The following is a 23,081-nucleotide window of genomic DNA, read 5'->3' on the forward strand; positions in this document are numbered from 1 at the left end:
ATAATCTTCATGCTATCTGTGTTACTCATCAACTAGGAAGGTTGAGACTGGACCTGAGACTGGATCTCTTTCGATCTGTCTATCTATCTATTTAAATGTTGGGTATCAGTATTATGTCGCTGTGTTGACGGCAGGTTGTGTTTGAGGGTCATGTTGCTGTGGCTGTGGCTGTCGTCTGGGTGGCAGACTAGCCATCGGTATACTCGAACTTGCTGGCTGAGACGGAGGGTTAGACCTTCGCTTGCGGAAGTCATTATTCACCACCGCGTTTTCCTTTTGCTCAGCCCTCTCTGGAGGTGTTTCCGAGTCCAATGTCCAGATGGCTTGGTGGCGGCGCAGGCGCACTAGCTCCTTATTTGCCTCGTCGACAATTTGGCTGACTTTATTGGATAGCGATTTGGAAGGGTGGCCTAGTGCTTGCGTTGATCCGGCGAGGAAATTGAGACCGTCGCCTGCATAGCGATAGAGGAGTGGGATAGTTGATTCCTTCCATACCGCCATGTGGCGGACGTGTGTTGCCAAGATGGTGGCTGTCAGACTTGCGATGCTGAGAACGAGGAGTGCCAGCGGGTAGATGAGCCAGATCCAGCGAACTTCCATGACGACGTAGTTACGCGTGGCGCTTCCTGACACGGAGATTGTGGCGAGTTGTTGGAAGCGGCCTGTGAGTGCATGGCCGACGCCTTCGACAACCTGGGCGAAATTGTCCGCGCCGTCGATGGCTTGTTGACCGGCGGAACTCCAGGGGCCTCGATTTTGTGAATACCCAGTCCCTTCGTAGGAGGTTGATTCGGATTCTCCACTGGGATAGTGGGTACCCAGAAGGCTGTACGTAGTGTTTCCCTCGAGCGCGATGCGCAAGGCTTGGATGAGAAGATATGCGTGCCCTTGCACGTTAGCGTAACCCATGCCGAACGCGACACCACCAGTATCAACGATCTCGAAATCGGTGCCATTCACCGTAGCTCTCCAACCACCAGCGAGACTGATACCGTCCGGATTCTGTTCCGCAAAGAAAACGGCACCATAGTCAGTGTTTATGACCTTTGACTCCACGATGCCATTGATGACTTGCGTAGATACTGTGCGCACACAGGGATTAAATATACACTCTGTGGCACGCTGAATGCGGAGAGCTGAGTTATCTTCGGTGACGTTGAGATCGAGATAGCCCATTGCAAAAAAGGGAGCAGGATGGTCGGCATATGTGTCATTATCCCAGGTATCAATCCAAGAGCTATCGAGCTCTGGCCCGATGTTAAGGGGCCAGACTCGCCGCCTAGGGTAATTTAGCCCCCACTGGGTATTTGTGGATTGTGAATCTGAGCTTTTATCCATTCTGAGGCCGAAGTCGACCGTGAGGTTGTTGCCTCTGGGGAAGGAATAAGTTTGATGCCATTCCTGATAGGAAGAGGATTGATTTGCCTGCTCGAATTCGAGGAAAAGTGAACTCATATCCCAACGCGCGTTGTCGACCATAACCTCCGAGGTTACATCTTTGCAGATGGTACACAGTGCCAAAGTATTATACTCTGGCCATGTGCAGTTTCCTCCAGTGCACTCGGGAGCTATGTTGGTGCCATTAGCACCACCAAAGGCACCAATTTGAGCATTGAGAGACAAGCTGGCTCCCCCCAAATCTCCCACAACAGATTCATTGTATGTAGTCGGGGTCTGAATCGAGGCGATTGCACCGTCGATTAGGACGTCACGCGTGGAAAACGCAACGAGTTGCTGCAAGAAAGGCTCGAAACCGAGAGCCAGGACGAGAATTGTGGCAGCTAGGAACGGTCGCAAGCTGTGGAACAGGCAAAGGTGAGCTGAAGACACGGAAATCATGGGAGAGGAACCATACCTCCCATGTAGCTTGAAGAGGAGCATCAAAGAACCATATGGACCTCGACTTGCTTCTTCAAAAGAATCAATAGTGCTTAGGGGTCGGGGACGATCGATAAACCACAGCCATTTTTCCTGACGAAGGATAGCCGCCAATATCAGAGTAAGAGCTCCCTTTGCTATTGTAGATAGGAAAGCGATGATGGCGTTCATCTGGAATGGAATTGAGCATTAGAAAGGTCAAACAACCATGCGCGGAACGTGATGGTTACCGTCAAGCCAACAGGCAGTTCAGGGACAGGTTTTTGGTCATAATTGATCAAAACTGCCACAATAGCAGCGAGGGCGCCAACACATAGAACTGCAGCGGACAATTCCCATTCCCAATGATCGACGCCGAGTCTTGACCACCACGAAGGAGGGGATTGCTTGGTCGGAGGAGTGGATGGAGGCAATGAAGCTGGAGAAGGTGGCGGTGATGTTGGTGACTGCTGAGCTATATTGATATGGTGAGTTTGCGATTGGCAGGTCGAAGTGCGGTCAGTGGGTGGCATCTTGTACGAGGGTTTGTCTTACTTGGAAGGAAAGCATGGTGGTAGAAATCCTCGACGGTAATATGGTGGCATATATGTCATGAGTGGCAGAGTACTCCTACCTGGTATGGGTTTTGGCGCCTGCTCATTGAGACAGCGAGGGCTGAAGGCGAATGTCAATGCATGGGGGCGGTCAGTAACCAGTCGAGGACTGCAGATAGTACTCGGTACGTCGACGACATCAGAGATGGGATTGACGTGTGGCGAGCAATGTTGCTGCCTTCGCAACTTGGATCGGTTTGAGTCGAGGCAATGAGGCTGTAGAAGTGGATATAGAGACACATCAGTGATGATCAGCGGAATTACTAAAGCAGGTGCGGCTCAGGCAGTCATGGAGTCTGGGGAAAGGGCTGGCTGATGTTCAGAAAAACTCGGGTGCCTATCGAGGCCCGAGGCGCGGGTCAAAAGATCAATGCGCGTCCATGTGGCTGTGGCAGGCTGGCAGCCTCGGCGCTTTGAGGGGAGGGGCGAAAAGAAGAAAGAAGTCCGATAATACCGAGTAGTCGTCGCTTGGATAAACCACGATAACAAATGTTGAAAATGTGACAGACGGTTGGGACCAGGTAGGCATGCAGGTATCTACGTAAAAGTACAAGGGAGAGATGCTTTGCTTCAAGGGGTGATGCACCTGGCTTGCTGGGCCTCGGGCCTGGATGTGTGGGTATCTATAGGCAGTCCAGGCCAGGGAACACCTCGGGATAATGTTATGGGTTCACCATATTATACGCTGTAATGAGTACCGACAATGTGGGATGTGACAGAAACCCACCGGAACATCAACCATGAATCCATGATAAAATGATGTTCTGCTGATCCCTTGGGAAGGCGTGGTTGCTAATGAGGCCCTAAAGGTCAATGGTGGCCCCTGGGCTGCACTTGGGCTCCCCTGCTCGCCCTGACCAGCAGGTGTGATGATGATTCGGCGTTTCATTTGGGAAGGTTTAACGGCTAGCATGGGCCCCTGGCTTCCCTGGGCTCCCCTGGAACCGACCTGCTTCCCCGAAACCTTGCTTTTTAGCGACCTCGAGTCTTCAAACTCTGAAGACTGAAAAGTCGTCGGTTACGGAGTTTCTATCCCAAAGGTTCGTAGTTGAACCGCTCCTCCGTGCTGAATTCGAGTGCGAGAAACGAAAAGAACGAGAATATCATGTTGGACCAACTTCTCGTTTGGTGCTTTTTGCCAACTCCATGGCCAATCAATGTTGCTAGTCGGTGGAAGTCGTCTTTTGTTGCAGATCTTCGCCTCGCTGTTGGATGCTACTCTACTAATGACGACTAGTTGCAAGATTGGGCATCGTTGAGGCACGACGGACGAGGGTGACGCTTTTTCCAGCCTCGTTCCGTGCCCATCCTTCTTGGTATCTCTTCGAAATGACTATTATATATCTCGGCATTGCTACCTGATCGTCGTGTGGGAATATTGGGTTTGGGTCTTGGTTTTGATTTCAGAGTCCACGCTTTTTTCCAAAGGAAATCCCCCATTATCTGTACATTTACATCATCCTTTTAGACTTTCTCCATCACTATTGAAACCCCTGTTCCTCGCGAGATCAAACCCACTCAAACGCCTCCATCATCAGAGTCCACCGGCACTGGCATTGGCACTGTCCCTGAATCCCATCCCACTTCCCTTTCCCTGGTGGACTCACAAACCTCTTTTCCGGGTCCTATCCTGTCCACTTGTCTCATCGCCTTAAGATACGGAGCAGCAGCCAGCGCCAGCCTTTCAAATTCCTCATACAGACGGATAACTTCTCCCACTCACCCTCACACTCACCACGGTCCTCCTCGTCACTGGTACCATTTCTGCTTCAAATCAAACTTCATCCCGCATCACTCCTCCCCCTTCCTCTCCTTCAAGTTCCTCGCCTGCATCCCTCCCTCCTCTATCATTCAATCACACTCCCATTGTCGCACCTTCTCAGTCATCATTGCAATATCGACTGCTCCCCTCAATCACGCGACTCATCCGTATCCCTTCATCCTCGCTAATTTCGATCGACGTCCTACCCAACCTCGTAATCCCGATAAAACATCCGCCTCTGTTCCTCCACAACTTTCCCGATTATTGCATTGCATTGCAGAATCACTCGTTGCTCTCTGCATTGACCCCATCTTCTTCCCTTCTTGCCCCGTCGTCACCCGTTACGACTCCAATTTCATCACTTCTATCTCGGTGCAGAGTCGACTTTCCGACCTCCAACGCGAAAATAGCCTTGCTGTCAACCACAACCTTGACACGGCGTCCGTGCTCCTGATTCACTTTCGGTCCCTCCCTCATCACTACCCTCGCGCCTGCTCTCCCCTCCTCCACTTCCCGCCTTCCCGTCAAATATCGTCGGTTCGCTATTTGTTTACCCTTGGACGCGGCCTTCGAGATACTCCTGCGCAAGACGAGCGCCAAAGCAACTTCCACGGATCAACATGGCAGATAAAATATCAATCACTATTTGTGGTGATGGCGGTTGTGGTAAATCTTCAATTACCCTCCGTCTCGTAAGATCGCAATGGACTTCAGAGTATGTTACTCCCCCTCTCTTACCAACCTAGACTAAGTCCCGCCAGGTACGATCCAACCATCGAGGATTCATACTCCGTCACCCGGACGATAGACGGTCTCAATTACTACCTCTCCCTTACCGATACAGCTGGCCAGGAGGAATATCGGAGTCTGTGGGCTGCCTCCAATCTGCAGTCGGATGCTTTTCTATTGGTCTACGATATCACAAATTACAATTCTCTCGAAGGTCTTCAGTGGTTTCTCGACATGATCGACATCGAGGCAGAAAATCGAATCGAGGAAAACAACCGCTTGCTAAAAGAAAAGGGTGTCAAAGTTCGCGGCCGTCGTGAGCTTGGCTGGAAATTCCCTCCCATCAAAATCATTGCTGGAAACAAATGCGATCTGAAAGACGCTCGCGTGGTCAGCAGCAAAGTCGGCTGGGAATATGCAAAAAGCAAAGGTTGCGGTTTCATGGAAACCAGTGCTCGTGAGATGGTTAACATTGAAGAGACTTTTGCCCGTATGTCCATCCCGCCAACCTACCCCTTGTCGAAGCTAACTTCCTTCTCCAGTCATCGTTCGCAGAGTCGTCGAGGCGAGAAGACAGCATGGTGGTGCTGCTGACGCTGTCCCCCACCCTACACCGTTCGCATCCAAAGGTCACACTCCCAATGTTAGTGGTGCAGGAATGTCAACATACCAAAACCCTTCCTCCATGCAACCTAACCAGCAATTTTCAGCACCCAATGCCTCTCAACCGAATGAGAAGTCGGGTTTCGAACACGACGGGAACAGTTCACCTTGGTGGAAGAAGATTTTCTGTTGTCGTTAAACCCACCACCCATCATACCGCCACTATCGGTCCATGTCCACAATGACAACCTGTATAATACGGCGGTTTTACTCCTCCATGTGCCCATACTGTTAAAATTATTACCGTGCAGGTGGTGACCTGATTTGCTGTACACACATATGACATTAGTGGGTCTCGATGAGAAGGTCCTCCTGGACAATTGAGCAATGCTCTCAACTCCAGGGCCACCAGTTGCTGGGCGCGCTCCGCTGCTGAACAGACCCACCTTCGGCTACAAATCATTTTCATCAGGGCGTGTCGAAGTCATCGACTCATGCCACACAATCGGAGCTCAAAATCTTTGACGAGTGTGTAGCTCAAAATGAGCTTTGTCTTTCATACAGCTCGAGTGGCCTCGAAATTTTGCAAGAGAATCCACTATAGGAGCGGTTGATCCATTCTTTTATCTGAGCACTCGTTCGATCTAGACAGACAGGTGTCTATCGAACGTTCTTACTCCACCTCCATCACTCTACACTTCGAAGCATTTTACCCGTCAATTTAACGATGGGCTATTGCTTCTCACTCCTCCTTTTGTGTCATCAATATTGACTGTTTGTGGCGAAGACTACTTCTCTGACACAGTCGACATATAATATCGAACTTCTTGTCAGAGAAGAAAAGAAAAGAATATAGACGAGATGGTGTTATGGGGTCGCGAGACCTCCCGAACAAGAAACCCCATCATTTTTTCCATGGTATACTCATTTATCTATTACTTATCTGTATGTGTTCAAGGGGAAGAAGGTGATTGCTGAAAAGCGATTATTAGAGCGACTTTTGCGGTAGCTGTGTTATCATGTCTGTCGTCGTGCAGTTGAGGAGAAGAAGGAAATGAGACGCATCATTTCTGAGTCACTGTATCTATTGTAAAGAGGCAGAGAGCATGGCAAGAGGAAACTGTGAACTCTTTACTAGTCCCAGGCAGCTCTAAAGACGAAAAAGCTAGCGAGGGACAATATGTCTTGTCACCTAACGACCTAGATACTGTCATTATCAAATCAAACTCATAGCTGATGAAAGCACTGGGAACCGCTGAAAGGTGCGCAAAGACTGCTATGCACAATCCCCCCACCCAATCTAGTTACATAGTTGCCTGACCTCCTGCACACAGTGTACACATCCCATAGCATAACAATAAGGCTGAGTAGAAAGTCCTTAGAAATCCGGCTCCCTGAATCCCAGATTTCCAGCGGTGCTCCGTATCCGTCCTGTCCTGCGTGCGGTGGTGGGTACGGGGTATGTAGCATGTGGCATGAAGGGCTTCAGGAACAGATCCTGATCGGTCGTTGCATCTAGAGTATATAGAGTAACATGCCGCTTGCACTGCCGCGATGTCCCCCAGCCGCGCCTTGCATACTCGTACTGTACATTCCCGTACACTCTGCAGAACCGAGTAGCCGGGGGTCGCAACTTTCAAAGCGGTAAGTGCGAGTCTTGGGAACGAGGGGAAGAGTCTGAAAAGAAAAATGAAAAGAAAAATCCGAAAGGAAGTAGGACTTTTCGGATTCTGGCGCCTGAGGAACCTGCAATGCTTGTCATGGTTGTAGGATATGGCCTTTTGGCCTCTGGCCTCTAGCATTTACCCTTTACGGGTCCCCCCAGGTCTCTGGATTTCTGGAACGCACATGCCGTTTCTGGGTCTTTGCAGGGTTCGAGGTATGTTCGTGTGTGTTGAAAGCAAATAATTCGTGACCAAAGTACGTGGACCTGGGTATTCGACACCAGGGATTTTTTTAGCGATGGGATTGAGGACAAATTGGGAAGCCGCATGTTGGGCAATGTTGTATTATACCTTGCCTTCCGTGTCGTCCGTGTGTCGGGCGTGGTGGTCGCTTTTCCAGAATCGATCGCCGGAGGTGCGAGTGCGGTCGGTCCGGCACGCGGTAGGCATAGGGAACCGGTACGTCCGTGTGCTAGGCCTCAAACAGGCAGGACACACCATGTCGGCAGCAGCGACTTGTTACTCTTTTTCACATAACGAAGTACTCGGTATGTTGCATCGAACGTCGTGGATGAGCCTGGGCCCCAGGGAAAGGCTAGACAAGGCTCTTGTGCATTTCGTCGGTGTGGACTGGTATTCTTGTTGTATGCTACGTCACCCGTGGAAAATCCATGGTAGAATTTCGGATTTCGGTCTGTCCAGGAACTGAGCCAAACCAACCCCTTGTTGACGCGGTCCTCTGCACCCTGACCTTCTAGCTCACCATGGAAGGGTGGTCGTTGCGCAGATCGATGCTTGAAGAAGTCCTTGGAACACACAAGTGTTCATTGCGGAGTTGCGACAATTCATGGCTTGGGGCCGGGTTGCCAGCAGCTTAGGCGCGGATGAGGGAGCAGCATTGTTGGCTCTCCAGATCAGCCATGAACAGGTCTGTTACAGCATGTCACTCGTAATCCGTTATCCAAGTTTGGCAAGTCTGCGTTAGTCCGGTCTTGGACATCTTCGAGATCGTCTGATGGACAACGCCAAATTGATCGACCAACCCTTACAATTGGCAATCGGCAGTTGATCCGGATGCTGGACAGAGCTCTCATCATACTTGGACTGCATCCCTGATGTCGTCAGAGAGATCAGCGTGGGGCCTCGCCGAATCTTGCGTGTCATCTTGGTGAGGAAGAACGAGGCTGTCTGTGCATCCCATAACCCATCACGTGAATGAGAGAGTGAAGGATGTGCGAGGAGCTCAAAAGCCTTGTGTCGTGTGGTAGCCGATGTAGTCTTAGCACCCACAAAGTAGATGACTGCAATGAGGTGCGATGAAAGTGTGTATGTCCTTTGTGGAGTTGTTGTCCTAGGTAGTATCCACGAGACCGCATCGGAGGCAATTTTCAAGTCCATCTCGAGATCCGATTTGATATTGGCAATCATTTCTGATGTCGGGGCTGAAGGAACTCCTGTGTTTAGAGAAAAGTCCATGGAACAGTCCTTTATCAGATGGTAGAAAGTATGGTAGTTGATGCGAAGCAGAAGATACCGTTTCCACTGTTGTCGCGATCTCTCATCAAATCCGCCCGAATGCGACGGTGGGCTTTCGGTGGAGTAACCAACCCACTCCGCGAAAACATCCAACAGATCCCCATAATGCTGGAGGTCAGCAACTAAGAGCAATCGCTCTTGAATGAGGCTTTGTGGCAAGTCCTTCAGAGGTTTGCCTTTGAAAATCACACTTGACACTAAATGATGAAAGACCCTATTCTGTAGCTTGATCAAGATGAGCTCGGCATGGCCAAGGTCGAGTATCTGTTCCGGCACAATCGAGGCCCTGTCATTCAATTCAGGTGGTGGCGAGAGGACAAGAATTGGAGCACGCTGGTCATCAAATGTACATGCCTGACAGTCAAGTTGTTCAAAGAGAGAGGTCAGTCGGGGCACCAGAGGATCGTCTGAAGAAGTGGCATCAAAGTTCCCGCTCAGCTGGCTCCGCTTGAGGAGGACCAACCCTCGATCGAGATGCCATATAGCTTGCTGAGAGTCTCCTAGCAAGGCCTCGCAAATGAAATATATCACGCTGCATATCAGTGCGACATCGGCACTGGCGTCCGGACGAGAGAGGTACCGAGCCAGTTGTCGATGTGACTTTGCAATCATGGTCAAGCTCGCCGGCGAAGCCACCAGGCGGTGAGCTCGCTTGAGTTCATCGACCACAGGAGGTGCTTCGCATTGAAAATCCTTGTGAAGAGAGCTCAGCGCCACCAATGCATTTCGAACAACAGGCTGGTGATGGCATCGTTGGAGAATCAGCTCTGTCCAAAGAGATGGATCAGAATAGCTGGCCAGACTCAACGCGACTTGAGAGCAATAGTAGTGAAGCAGTTGACGATCGGCCTGGCTTCCTGGAACCTTGAATGGTATGTTATACGTGCTTATGGAATCGTTTGCGGGTGCCACCTGAAGTCGATATGAGAGTGAATCAGGATAACCTGCGCACTCACGGCCGGCTCGAATGCACCGGAGGCATACTGGCTTGGCCTCGTCACATTTGACCCGGCGCGATCTAGATGCGATTGGCAGTCAGAAGCGTGCAGATTCAGATGGGTAGACCAAATGCGTCGTGTCAACACGTCGACTCACTTGCATGTGAAACACCCAGAACGAACTTTGGGCTTGCTAATCCTCGCGCGTGCCATCTCGACAACGATATCGATAGTCTAGCTTGTCACATACGATGCTAAAGTCTGCTGTCCAAAGGAGGCATTGGGATACTTGCTTGCTGTGTTGGCCAGCAAAGCATGGAGGGAGGTATCATGTGTTTTGCTCACAAAGAGTGAAGGATGTAGATAACCAAGCTCCATTCCAGGTCGTTCCAGGTGATACCTAGGTATGCTTTGCTTGCCAAACTGGACACGTTGGATTACACACTTCCTGGCAATGAGCAGCCTTGTTATACGATGATACGAGCGTCACGGTCCACTGCTGACGGCAAGCTTAAATTTACGAGCTGCTCTAACCTCATCTGGAACACGTACCGGTTTCCACTTCGATTCTCAATTGATGAACACTTTGTACGCGGCTTAACTGGTGTGCAAAGTACTTTAACATATAGAAACAGTAGTGCTGCAAGTTGACCGCTTGCACAGCAGTGACTTCGCAGAGAGTATCTAACTAAGAACGCAGGGATTCAGCGGAACAGAACTTCAATCCCTTGGAACACCTTCGTTGATTCCCATGCTTTGTGGTTTACAATATACAATATACATGCGCAAGGCTATCTTCTCTGATAATCGAAGGATAGTCTGTTCTATCTGCTGAACTGCTAAAGGCACTAGCATCGAGACGAGATGTGCCTTCACAGTGCACATACCACGTAGAAACATACTCCCCGTGGTACACCGCCTTCGCCTTCGCAAAAGTTCTTCAAACCTTTCCCATTCCATCCATAGATCGCATTGACCAGGAAGTCAACCAATAGCTCTAACTGTCCTTCCTCAACTACTAAACGTTGTATGATCAATGCTGCGCTGAGAATAATGACTTATTTTTCCATGCTATGTATGAACCGTGCCATGCTCCTGTGCTGTGCTTCTGGATGTGTTTATGGTCATCAATTAAATGCTAAGAAGAATATCAGTCAGAGCTGGCAACCACACAATTAGGAGACCCATGGAGCGACTCACTATATTTCAATCGGACTGATTTGGTCGAATGGAAACAGCCAGTTACTTCCGGCCTCGACTTTTTCGAGCCTGAAAATGGGTTTTTTTAGCCACGATGAGAGACAAATGGACCCAGATACGTACCAGTCGTAGGGCCAAACAATAAGATGACCCTGAATGCAGCCTAGCAGTTCCTCTGCCTCTTCGAGGCTCGGCAAATCATCAGTGGCGCTGAAGTCGCGTCTACTGGATCGAGTGGTTGCCCTCCTACGGCGCTTTCCACTGCCGTTATTAGTGCCAGTGGCCGTTGAACCCTGTGCATAGTTTTGGTTCAGTGCATCTGAATAGCCCACAAAAGTGGCATTCGAGTTCGAGGTCGTTTCAGCAAGTGCTTTGTCTTGCTCAACTGCAGTATCGTTGCTTGGACTACTCGTAGGTGGAGAGGTGCTGACATCGTCCTCTTCACCACTCCCTTCCTCGTGAATAGTATGGCCTTCGTGCACAGTCTGCAATCCAGATTTCTCCTCAGTCAATGTCTCCTGCCTATGGAGAGCAGGGAACGCCTGTCGTTGAACTTGAGCTTGATTTGCTTCAGCCGCCCATTGCCGCAATTCATCTTTCTCGTTGTTTTGCTTCTCATTCCTGGTCTCACCGCCCAGTGTGTGTTTCACCTTATCTTTCAATTCACCTGTGCGTTTCTCCAGATCACTTGGAACTTGCGTCAATGCCTTCAGCTGTGCAGCGGGTGCTCGGGATCCAGCACCAGGCGGTCCACTCTTGGTGTCTTGACCGTCGCGTCCTGGATGTGGTATTTTGGTGTTGTCCGGTATCTCATTTCCCTGCATGGAATTAAATCTTTGTTCATATTTCATGTATTCATGATAGTCTTCCCAATTTCGAACTAGGTTATCTGGCATACAACGAAAGACAGCGCGGAAGATTTTCGTGTTGTTCTCCGCTACAGCATGCCATGTGTCAAAGAAGAAAGCGTCATGAATAGGATCTGTCATACAGTCTCGATCAACAAGTGGTCGCCGGAGATCATTCATCAGAGGGTGGCGGGTACGTATAGAATCTCGAGAACCAAGCTTAACAAGAGGAGGTCCACCAATATCAGTGTCATCTTCCTGTGGCAAGGCAGGAAGTTGAGATAGCATGGGAAGTCCTAATTGTTCGGTATTCATGCGCTCCCCAATGGATGGCCTAGGAGGCAATGGTGGATTTGGAGTTTCGAGTTTGACCACATAAGACGGTAAACGTGTGGTTTCACCGTGCTTCCTAGGGTTCTGTACAGGGGCTCTACCCTCAGTGTCAAGGTTCGAAATTAGCACCTCTTTGGCACCACTGGCCAATGTCGTATCTCTGCCTACAGCAAACCCTGCAGCCTCTGCAATGGCCATGTTGTCGGCTCCATAACCCGAGATATCTTGCCGGTGGGTTGCATTTCCAGTTACTCGAGAATCCTCAGTGAGCTTGCGGTTGCTTTTGAGGTTGGGATTATCCTGCTGTTCCCAATCCACATCATGGTTGAAACTTTTCAGATCCTCCGACCGCTGAAGCAGTTCTTCCCGAAGCTCGGCGTTTCGTCTATCAATTGGACTAAGCATATCGTCATCTTCTGATTGATGGCTTCCAAATCCGTCGCCCCGAGGTTGCTTCCCATGGGACTCTTTGACGGCTTCGGTCTTCCGATGTTCAGCCTCCATGACTTGGGCATCTTCCATAATCTTGTCAACATCGAGGCCAAGATGCTCCCGCATCAACCGCATGCGAAGTGTATGAGGGAAGCGTCCGACTTGGTACGGCTTACCATTCATTGTTGACCACACCATATCAGTGTCTCGAACAACAGCCGCACACTCAGAATCACGATTGCCCAGCATAGAACGTTCATTGATATTGGCAGAACCAATAAGGGCAACCCGGTCATCAACGACCATGCATTTTGCATGAATGTAAAGCTGTTCTGTTACGAGTGTTTTGCGAGGACCGAGTCGACCCCACTGCCGAAGACTGTAGAACTGGATGTAATCTTCAGGCTCGATGCCAACACTTTTGAGGCGACCAAATATTGAGGACTCCCCTCGACAAATGCTTCGATATTGATATTGCATAATCAGACGGACACTGGTCCCACCTTCTTGTTCAACCGTATTTTGAAATCCTGGAATCAAAGGTATGACTATCACAGCTCGCCAAGCCTCATCGTTCTTTGATGCTCTGGTGATTCGCTCAACCAACGCATCGCCGATCTTGTTGTGGACCGTGGCGCCCTCGGTCTCACAGCTTGTGATGAAGAATTGATTTTCCATATAGACAAAATGGTCGGATTCTTCAATGAGCTTGACGTATGCATTCATGATGCTGTGCTCTGTTTTCTCGGGTGTTCCAATTGACCAAGGACCTGCAGAACGTAATATTTGGACCTCACATGTCCCATCGAGGCCGAGAGCTTCTAGGTCTGCAGGATTGAAATCTGGGGGCGGTAACAGAAACGGTGTCGGCCGAGTAGGCTTCCGCTGTCTCAGAATATAGTTCCATCTTTGCACAAAATGTCGGGTCAAATCCCGAGCAGGCTGTCCAACGATCTGCATAGAAATATCATGCCATGGCATCCGCGCTACCTGTTGACGGTCGTACATTTCCTCGTATGGTTTGTTAAGTGCATAAAAGTCTTGTATCCGCGGATTCGAATAGTCTTTACCGGGCCACAGTTGACAATGATCCGCATCCTTGGGCTGATCACTCGGTTCAAATCCAGTTGGTTTATCATCCACAAGTGTGTGTTGTGGTGTGTCCCACCTGCCAAAACATAGATCAAGACCACCAACGAATGCGAGGGTGTGATCAACAATAACGAGCTTTTCGTGATGAGCCCAAAAGAAGGTGTTTTGCCGGAATTGATTAGGGGATCTTTGAACGAATATGTTGGGATGAAGATCGAGCAAGGAGAACTTGGTGTATTGTGAGTCGATAGGAATGGCGGATTCGATGTTGCGGTAAACGATGACAAAAATCTTGACACCTTCTTCGGCTTTTCTCTTAAGCAATCTGTCAAGTCGCCATTTTTGGCTGATGGCAGGGGGCCTCCTTAAGTACAATTCAGGACTTAGCCACCAGTCGTGGATGTAAATCACGTCCTTTGCCTGATTCAGAGCACGAGATACGACCCACATATAATCTCGACCATCAACGAGCCACTGAGCGAAACAGTTTGGCCGGACCGGGGCAAAGCTGTCGAATCTGTTGGTCTTTGCCCAAGGAGACGTCTCGATTGTCGCCCGAATTGAATCCTCAAATTGATGCAAGTGTCGTTCATTTCTAGCCAGCAATTTGAGCTTTCTTTCTGAGTTGACTAATTTCAGTCGATGATGCTGCCCAGTGGACTCTCTTGCAACACCAGCTAATTCTTTGGCTCGCGGATGATTTTTCAAACGTTGTTTGGACGTTTGAATTTGAAAGTCTGAATCGAATAGAAAGACATCGTATATGTGCATTTCTTCGGGCGAATCAACACAAACAACGTAACTATGCCTAACCAGAAACCATTTCGGTGTGTGCCGGTTAGTAACATTGGAAGGGGTAAGAGCTCTCCGGAAATCCAGCCCTTTCGCTGAGCGAATTGTCAAGAAGCCTTCTTTTCCATGATAACTCCCTTCTGCTGCAAGGCGCATGCCCATCGCCGAAACCTCGAGAAATTTGCACAATCGATTACTCTCTGGGCGAAAGAGTAGAAACTTCATCATCTTCTGCAGATACTGCTCCAGCTGTTTTCGTTGTCTATCAGCGAAGCGGACATCTCGTTTTGCACCACCAGGAGTTGCAGGGTCTGGGATGCCTGCGACACTGGACTTCCGTCGGCTGGGCATGAATGAGGGACGATGTTGAAGCTTGGGGGTTCTCAGCTCTGTATCAGTGGCATTACCACCATCTGCATCTTCCAAGTCGTCCTCCCCCTCATCAGACTCGTCGTCAAACCAGCGCCATGATTTAGCATAAGGGAAAGCCTTCCTTGGAAAGCTAGGAAATTTGTCACCCGTGTCTCCTCGACCTCGTAGCCTCTCAGAGCCGTAGAAAATTCTATACTTTACGTGAAGATTCCAGAAATCTGAAGCTGTTCGTTTGACGACCCATTTCATCCTGTTGATGCCATTTCCATACTCCAATTCGATACGAAACACTAAGTGTCGTTCACCAGCGGTGTTTGGGTCCGGGTCTTTATACTTTGAATCCACTTCACTATCTGTGATCTGGATCTTAAGTTGTTCGAGGAGGACGGGAATTCTTCGATTGTCATGCTCATCCCGTTGAAACATGCTCGCGAGCATCAGAGCGGCAGGTGTTCCTGCAGCAAGTTCCGCCAGGAGCTCGGCCGACTTTTCGTGGTCAGGGGTACGTTCCTTTTTCTTGCTTTGGCCCAGTAAGCGTAGACTATTCTTCAACTGTTTCCACTTTGCTGCGCTCAACGTCGTGCCTCTCTCCGTCATCAATTTCCGACGCGATGGTGTTTTGGGAGTCTGGGACTCACTCTGTGCTCCTTCTCGTGATGACGTGATTGTGGCGAAATTCAGCAGCGTCAACGGTCGTCTGGAGCCTTCCGGGGTCGAGTCACCAGGTTTTCTCTGCCCACCATAACTCAGGCCACGTAACGGATGGCGGGGAGTCCAGGCACTGTTGTCGCGCGACAGCTGTTTGCGACCTTCATCTTCGGACATGCCTTGGTGAGTTTGACTAGGACCCATATCTGTATCTGTGGCTCGCCGAGCAAGGACTCGAGGACGTTCAGAATCGAAGTTGAGTGGGTTACTATTCATGCCAGTACGCATGGGACTATGTGGCGATGAAGGAGCGGTCTCAATATCATCGACACGGCGCGCTTTCCTCCTACGCTTGCGCGGCGCGGACAATGTTGGCTTGTATTCTGCTGCACTCTCCTCAGCATCCGCGTCTGCATCAGCTTCCGCGCCACTATCTTCTTCGAGAGTCGCCGCAAGGACACCAGATTGTGGGGTTGACACCATATCTTGATCCTTGCCATCCGGTGTCCTCCCAGTGATGGACATACCACTGGCTGTTCTCGTATGAGTGAAACTTTGAGGAATGGCCAGGGCTCGGAGCCTTGCCATCAAAGATTGAGGCTTGTCCTGATCCGCACCTTCGCCACGTTCTCCCGAAGGTGTGGTCTGACCAGCATCATATGCGTCTATCTCTTCGGTATCCCGGGAAAACTGCACACTCTTTCTCCCTACTATGGGAGTGCCTGTGATGGGAAGGGCGGTGTCTGAATCAGTGACATCTTTCTCTAGAGGATTCGATGGTTGCTCGGTCAGTCCTGCAACGGAAATATTAGGACTGGGTTGTGAACTCTTTTTCAACACGCCGGCGATCTTAGAAGAGGTCGAGTAGGGCGTGAGCTTATCCGGTGAGTGATCTCGCTGAGTGTTCCCTGGGTCAGAGGCGTGGTGTTCCGGTGAGCCATTGGTCTCAACCGCTGGTCCTGGTCCGCCATTAACGTTGAGGTCAGGGATTGTGGTGCGAGAATGAACACTTTTGCCATGGTTGGAGGTATCATCAAGCGTTCCGTTTGTGGTGAGTTTCTTGGTCGCAATCATCTCAGCCATAGTTGTTGCAACCGGGGCGATTGAACGTCCAGAGCCAGCAGTCCACCAGGCAAACAGGAGGTGTGTACGACCAACTATCACCGCACAATGATGATCATTATATCTTATTCATGTCATCCACCTCTTGGTTGTTGGTTCTGCAGAAGGTGCCTATGGCTGCCAGTACCAGACTGGTGCACAAGTAGCAGGGAGCTGCGGGAATCGAGAAGTAGACTGTGGATGATCAATCGATGAAGATGGTGTGGGAATGAGTTATTCTTTGGAATAATGAGCACCTTTGTCGAATCGGATAGAACAGTCTGAACCTGAAATATCTGTGTAGTAAGAGTACGGCGAGTGCAACGGGTGTGGCAGCAGTTGCAAGTTGGAAGTCGTGGATGACTTTGAGTGGCTCATGTCATGTGTAGACGTGCAGTTTCTCCGTAGGTGGTGTTTGGTTCGGATATGGACCGTTCCAGTTAAGGCATAAGCGCCAACTAGGTGCTGGGGGTGCAACCCAGAACTGGGATGGTTAAAGATTTGCTCCGTTGGGTTTCGGGTAGGTCTCTCGGAGACTTGATGAATACCCATATGCTCCAAGTGGACATGCCTGCGGCGATTAGTTAGTGTTTAGTGAGCACCACACAATCCTTTAGGCACTCTTCTAAGCGAACTCGAGCCAATTGGGCGGCCGCCAAGGCTCACATCTCCTCCCTAAACCCCACTGTTCTCCATGTGTGAGATTGCCCTTGGGTCTAGATACGAGGCTGAAACTTGCCTACAATTACCCAGTTACAATAAAACCCCTTAGCGACGACCGGGCATTTGTCGACCGTAGTGCAGTTCTACAAGGTGAAGGTACTTATCGTGATTCATGATTCATACTTTATTAACAGTTGGATGTTACACAATCAGCTATCCCAACACTGGGTTATTATGCAACATCCCCAGAATAGTGCTGCCACCAGATACCCATGCAAACACCGACCACCAAGTCACACATCTTAAGTCCTTCATCTTCAATGATGAGCTTGCCAAGTTTTGCGCTGTTCCCTTGAAACCCTCCACCAGCTCTCTCTCGTCCGAGATCCAGATTCATCCGCTCCTGGTCTTGACCATTTGCACACTGATCATCAGCTGGACCTCTTCTAGCACTTTCGGGCGTCGCCGATCGGACATTTGAGATATCAGTCTTGGCCAGCTGCACCCGAGCCTTGTCAGTGAAGGTTTGGAGACTCCTCCTCCAATGGTGATCTTTACTCGCAAGTGGTGGTCGAACAGGCTGTGAGGTGGGAGGATACTGTCGATCATTTTGTGGCTTGTTCATGTCTCTTGGTCGGAGCTTTGCCCAAGGGAGGTTGAACCGAACCTCGGCGATATCTGCAGCGAGAGCAGGCATAGAAGGGTTGGCTCCTGGAAGTATGTGCCGGCATCGCAAGCTTCTCCCATCTATCCCATTGATGAACGAACACGTCCCCTGCCAAGGTGAGAGAAATGAATATCCCTGCCGAGGCTTTCGCGTCGCTGCACTGGCTGCCGTCGAAAGTAATTCCGTGGAGTTGCTTCGTTTTGTCCCTCCATTGGAAGGCTCCGAGTTGGGCAGCAACATGTACCCAGTCTTCCTCTGGAACGGTCGACCTGCGGTTCCGTCGTTTTGAGCGAAGCGTCCATAGCCTGGTGAGGTGAGCTCGATTTCAAAAGGCTGTAGAGGGTTTTCCCGTGTAGACATGCCGGACATGACAATTTCCCCAACATTCCACTGACTTCCTGAGGCAGGATCTCGACGTATGAGCGTGATCTTTAGACCACTATGTGGTAGGTTGGGGAAAGCAGTGCTCGGACTGGTTCGAGTGGGAGAGGTGGTAAGAGGGCTGTGGTTCCCGAGCTCTGCACGACCTGTGACTCGGGGTGTTAGAATGGGCCTCGGAGGCAGTTGGGGCTTTTGCGACTCAACGCCCAAAGCACTGGCAGAAGCGATGTTTTCTGAACTGGTATGACTTGAGGCATTCCCAGGACTAGTATGGCTTATCATTGGCCGGGCTCCAATTGGTTTTCGAGCAACATGATTCGATTTCGATGGATCTGATGTGTTCAATCTCAAATTGGTTCCCCGATTTGAATACCGGTCAACTTGTGTCGCATTGGGTAAGTCAGCCAGGGGTGGTTGGAAGTGTGGATAGCTTTTGGGAGGAGTTGGAGGTCGCTGGGATGCAGGATAGTTTGCATATGGCGCATTCGGCAGAGGCTTGCGTTGAATGGTCCCAGCAACGGGAGATCGGTTTTCTACAGCTTTGGTAGCCTCAAATGACTGTCTGAGCTCCTCATCCTCAGGCCTCTCTACGTGCAGGAAGTAGAGACTTGACTGGACCGCATCGATGCTGATGGATGCTTTGGTGGGAGGTTTGAGAGGGGTGAGGAAAACATCTATATACTCTTTAAGACCCAGTCTTTTTCAGGTGTAGGTCTCTCACCTTGACTACCTGGTACCCGAACAATGTAGAGGACAAGAGGGTCGCGGACTTGATGCGTAGGATTTCGAGGATACCGAGGCGGATTCGCAAGCAGGTCACTCAGCGAAGAGAATGACTGGGCTTGGATAGGAGCGCTCATACGTGATATCTGATAGATATCGTTCGCGACCGAGCCGAGTGTTGTTGAAGAATGGGGGAAAGTGGGCAGTGGTTTGGTTTGAGACTGGGATCTGAAGGTGGGACGTGCTCACGTGGGGTATGATACTTTGTAGAATTCGGTGTCCGTATTGGTATTGTCAATCGATGACTGCCAATGTGTTTGGGAAGAATGGGATTCAAGTGCGTACGACCCAACAAGGAGATACTTCATGGTCAATATAAGCCGGACCACGCTGGCGGTACTCGATACGAAGACATCAAGGCTGCGCAGCTGGGAAATTTGACTGCCTGAAAACCAAGATCCAAAAATATTTTTGGAGAAGTGACCGATGACGATGACGACGACGACGACCAAGGTCTGAGTGGGTGAGCTGAGTCCATGAGCTGAGTCCGTGGGTCGTGACGAGTTCGATGGCTGAAGCCTGTGGCTAATTGAAACAATTCCGCCCAAAAACCCAGGTGTTCGGACGTGACTGGTTCGCCTATTGCTAGGATTTCATGGAGTGGCCCCCCCGAAATGTATAGTTGATTAGGTACCTAGGTAGCCATGCTGTGTGGAGGGAACATACCAGTATTTCTAGCCTAGAGGATGCCCGAAAGACCCTCCTTCTTAGCCCCAACGTCTTCACTTGTAAATGACACCACTCCTGTTGTTATCGGTATCCGAATATGGAAAAGCATGGAATGACCCGTGCCTCAGGGTTCAAGGTCACAATCAACACCAGATGTCACCCCGATATCCTTTAAGCACAAACGGCATGCAGCTAACGGCTTTAGCTATCGGGGTTCTCTTCCTTCGTCCTATCACTTCTGTCGAGACACCGGGTGCCTACTAAGGCTAAAGACGCTTATTGACCACTGGGAGCCTTTATTAAAGACTTCCTCCACCAAGATCTGCTCATGGCGGCCGCCCTATTGGTAAATCAAAGCCACGTTCCTGGGCGAGCGTCATTCGGTTCTACGCCTAGCACTCTGCGTGGTCCTCTACCCTTCTCTTTCTCAACGACCACTAACATCTTCGAGTGCGACAAGCATCAGCATCATAATGCCTATACCCGGTCAGGCCATGGATGGCAGGCTAGTCCGTTGATATAAGCCGTCTCCATACACAAGAGATAAGAGAGCGACTTGAGTCTTGGTATACTCGCTTCCCCATCTTTGAAGTTTGGTAATCTCCAGAGGATTTATCCATAATCAGACAATCGCCCTGAGTACTCCTTTCCAATATCTGTTTGCTTTATATTGGTATAAACACGCATTGTTGTGTTCAGCATTGGTTGCCTTCTCCACTGCTTTCGAGAAAGTCGTCAACCCATTGATGGTACCCAAAACGGCCAAGCTATCATATATTCCATACAACCATATACTCTTTGATTACCATGGCCATCGAACAGGTCGCCACTGGCGAGAAGCAGGTGGAAGCTATGGATGATGCGCCCCAGAACGTCATCGTCGCATCTCAGAAAGACCTCGAAAACATTCCCGAAATCGACCATGTCGCCGAAGCAAAATTGGTCCGTAAGCTTGATCGATTTATCGTTCCGCCTGTCATGTTACTGTATCTCGTTTCGTTCCTGGATAGAGTCAACATCGGCAATGCTCGCCTTTATGGCCTCGAGAAGGACTTGAATCTACATGGATCCCAATTCCAGTGAGTGAACTTCCTTTGATGCCTAGAGATCAATATCAGTTCTTCATGCCTTGTTTAATCGCGATCGTGTTGTTGAGACTGGCAAGAGCCAACAACTTGACGCCCACGTTCGAAATCCTTCCACGTGTTGGCACGGGTTGACCAGCTACTCCTCAGTAGAGATTCACACCCTTGAATCAATAATCAGTGGGAGTGTGCTAACGACTTTGACAACAGAACCGCGGTCTCGATCCTATTCGTGACATATGTTCTACTCGAGGTCCCATGCAATCTCCTTATCAAAAAACTACGACCCTCCCGATTCATCTCTGCCATTACAGTGGGCTGGGGTATTGTAGCAACGCTCACTGGTTTAGTCCAGGGGTACGCCGGACTGATTGTCTGTCGCCTTCTTCTTGGTGCTTTGGAGGCGGGCCTCTTCCCTGGAATGACAATCTATCTCACCATGTTTTACACAAAACGCGAACTCGCCCTTCGGGTGGGCTACCTCTTCGTATCAGCTGCGATTGCCGGTAGCTTGGGAGGCTTACTGGCCTATGGCATTGGCTTTATGGACGGCGTGGCGGGCGAGTCCGGTTGGAGATGGTAGGCGCCCGGTTCTCAAGTTCTTTATCGACCCATGCTTACTGGCCACAGGATTCTCATCATCGAGGGTATACCCAGTGTCATCCTAGGTTTGAACAATTGATCCATTTCTGCTCTCAGAAGTGGCTAATGGTTTTGATAGGAATTATCGTGTTCTGGTGGTTGGCTGACTCTCCTGAGACTGCATACTACTTGACGCCCGCGGAAAAAGACCTGATGCTGGTCAGAAAACGTCGTCAGATAGGCCATACTACCTCCGGCGATCTTCTACACAAGGAAGACGTGATCAAAGCATTCAAGGATTGGAAGATCTGGCTGTTTGCTGCTGGACAATTCGGTGTTGACACGCTTTTGTATGGTTATTCGACCTTCCTTCCGACTATTATCAAGGGATTAGGGACATGGTCAACGCCTCAAGTTCAGGCTCTAACTGTTCCATGCTATGCCTTGGGAGCTATCACTTATTTGACGGTTGCATACTTCTCGGATCGCTACCAGCAGCGATTTCTGGCAATCCTCCCCTTTGCAATCATCAGCATCATTGGTTATGGTATTCTCCTGGCTGATGTTGCGCCAGGAGTTCACTTCTTTGGCTGTTTCTTGGTCGCCACAGGTCTTTATGTCTCAGGCAAGTCACTACACCAACGATATACAGTCCTTTTCGTGCTGACGTTATTGTAGTGGGAATACCACTCGCTTGGTTGCCAAGTGGTGAGTAACTCTCTCGAAGAAGCCCCTTTCTATAGCTCTTTGGGCTGGCTGACATCCCATATTAGGACTTCCAAGATACGGCAAGCGAACAACTGCAACAGGGATGCAATTGACTATAGGTATGGGGCTTCAATCCCTTCACAGACATGACACGGCTAACCCACACCTTGAATAAAGGTAATTGTGCTGGAATTATGGCACCTTTTGTAAGTCTAGTCGACTGAAGTATTGACCACCAACAGTTATTGACCATTCTCGATTAGCTCTACAAAACCAACGAAGGACCCCGATATACTCGGGGCCACGCCGTCTCACTGGCAATGGTTGCAATGGCCACCATATTCTACAGCATCTTATGGGCCTATTTCATCGCTGAAAACAAACGGCGCAATGCAGGAAAGAGGGACGGGAAGATCGCCGGTAAGACGGAGGAAGAGATTGCGGAAATGGGGGACGAGAACCCACGATTCATGTTCACTCACTGAGGTGTTGGTGGGCACAATGAGCACCCCCTCTATCACGAGGCCCGATGGGTATAGATACCAAATCAATTGAAGCCGTGTCTTGTTCACACTGGATAATGTCATGAATGAACTTACGGCTGGTCAATCCCACAAAGAAATAGGCGTCAGTGACAACCTATTTTGTTGACCCGTAAGAGGCCCCCCACACCGTCCTGGTTTCCGGTTTCGTATGAATCTAGTGCGAAGGTAACGACTAGACCATCGCTATTGTGCCCAACGACCTCCAGTGTGACATGATGTATAGTGAAGTGTTACTCTATTGTAGGTTAGTATCGTTAAATGGTTTCCTTCCTCTTAGCTGCGATATAAATAGGGTTCTTAGATTAGGATACCGAATCATCGCCGTTGAAACCAGGCATTCTCCACGATGACAAGTTTAACTCACCTAGGTAGGATCCCTACGAGTCCTTTTGATATATATTCGCTATATGCATAAAGATTCAGTCCTAATAGTCGCACTCATTGTATTATAAAAGCTACGATACAGGCGGGCCCCCA

The 23,081-nt window shown here is 49.8% G+C and overlaps 6 protein-coding genes across 6 annotated transcripts; 2 read left to right on the forward strand and 4 right to left on the reverse strand.

Moving 5' to 3' along the window:
• Positions 1–111: 111 nt before the first annotated feature.
• LTR84_007759 (uncharacterized protein) lies at positions 112–2,390 on the reverse strand (the record flags this gene model as incomplete). Its single annotated transcript, XM_064851311.1, has 3 exons — positions 112–1,798; positions 1,856–2,049; positions 2,109–2,390. The coding sequence occupies 3 exons, from the start codon at positions 2,388–2,390 to the stop codon at positions 112–114; spliced, it is 2,163 nt and encodes a 720-aa protein (XP_064710314.1).
• Positions 2,391–4,853: 2,463 nt separating this feature from the next.
• Positions 4,854–5,764, forward strand: LTR84_007760 (uncharacterized protein; the record flags this gene model as incomplete). The annotated part of the gene is made up of 3 exons (XM_064851312.1): positions 4,854–4,948; positions 4,995–5,452; positions 5,505–5,764. 3 exons carry the CDS (start codon positions 4,854–4,856, stop codon positions 5,762–5,764), a joined length of 813 nt encoding a protein of 270 aa, XP_064710315.1.
• Positions 5,765–8,210: 2,446 nt separating this feature from the next.
• On the reverse strand, positions 8,211–9,916 carry LTR84_007761 (uncharacterized protein; the record flags this gene model as incomplete). Its single annotated transcript, XM_064851313.1, has 2 exons — positions 8,211–9,783; positions 9,861–9,916. The coding sequence occupies 2 exons, from the start codon at positions 9,914–9,916 to the stop codon at positions 8,211–8,213; spliced, it is 1,629 nt and encodes a 542-aa protein (XP_064710316.1).
• Positions 9,917–10,902: 986 nt separating this feature from the next.
• Positions 10,903–16,503, reverse strand: LTR84_007762 (uncharacterized protein; the record flags this gene model as incomplete). Its single annotated transcript, XM_064851314.1, has 2 exons — positions 10,903–10,972; positions 11,027–16,503. The coding sequence occupies 2 exons, from the start codon at positions 16,501–16,503 to the stop codon at positions 10,903–10,905; spliced, it is 5,547 nt and encodes a 1,848-aa protein (XP_064710317.1).
• A 913-nt stretch (positions 16,504–17,416) lies between these two features.
• Positions 17,417–19,092, reverse strand: LTR84_007763 (uncharacterized protein; the record flags this gene model as incomplete). The annotated part of the gene is made up of 2 exons (XM_064851315.1): positions 17,417–18,906; positions 18,954–19,092. 2 exons carry the CDS (start codon positions 19,090–19,092, stop codon positions 17,417–17,419), a joined length of 1,629 nt encoding a protein of 542 aa, XP_064710318.1.
• A 1,399-nt stretch (positions 19,093–20,491) lies between these two features.
• Positions 20,492–22,544, forward strand: LTR84_007764 (uncharacterized protein; the record flags this gene model as incomplete). The annotated part of the gene is made up of 8 exons (XM_064851316.1): positions 20,492–20,763; positions 20,980–21,348; positions 21,400–21,416; positions 21,491–21,976; positions 22,030–22,059; positions 22,125–22,178; positions 22,237–22,265; positions 22,323–22,544. The coding sequence occupies 8 exons, from the start codon at positions 20,492–20,494 to the stop codon at positions 22,542–22,544; spliced, it is 1,479 nt and encodes a 492-aa protein (XP_064710319.1).
• Positions 22,545–23,081: the final 537 nt, after the last annotated feature.

Source organism: Exophiala bonariae, assembly GCF_035927105.1.
Source record: "Exophiala bonariae strain CCFEE 5792 chromosome Unknown scaffold_3, whole genome shotgun sequence".
NCBI lineage: Eukaryota > Fungi > Ascomycota > Eurotiomycetes > Chaetothyriales > Herpotrichiellaceae > Exophiala > Exophiala bonariae.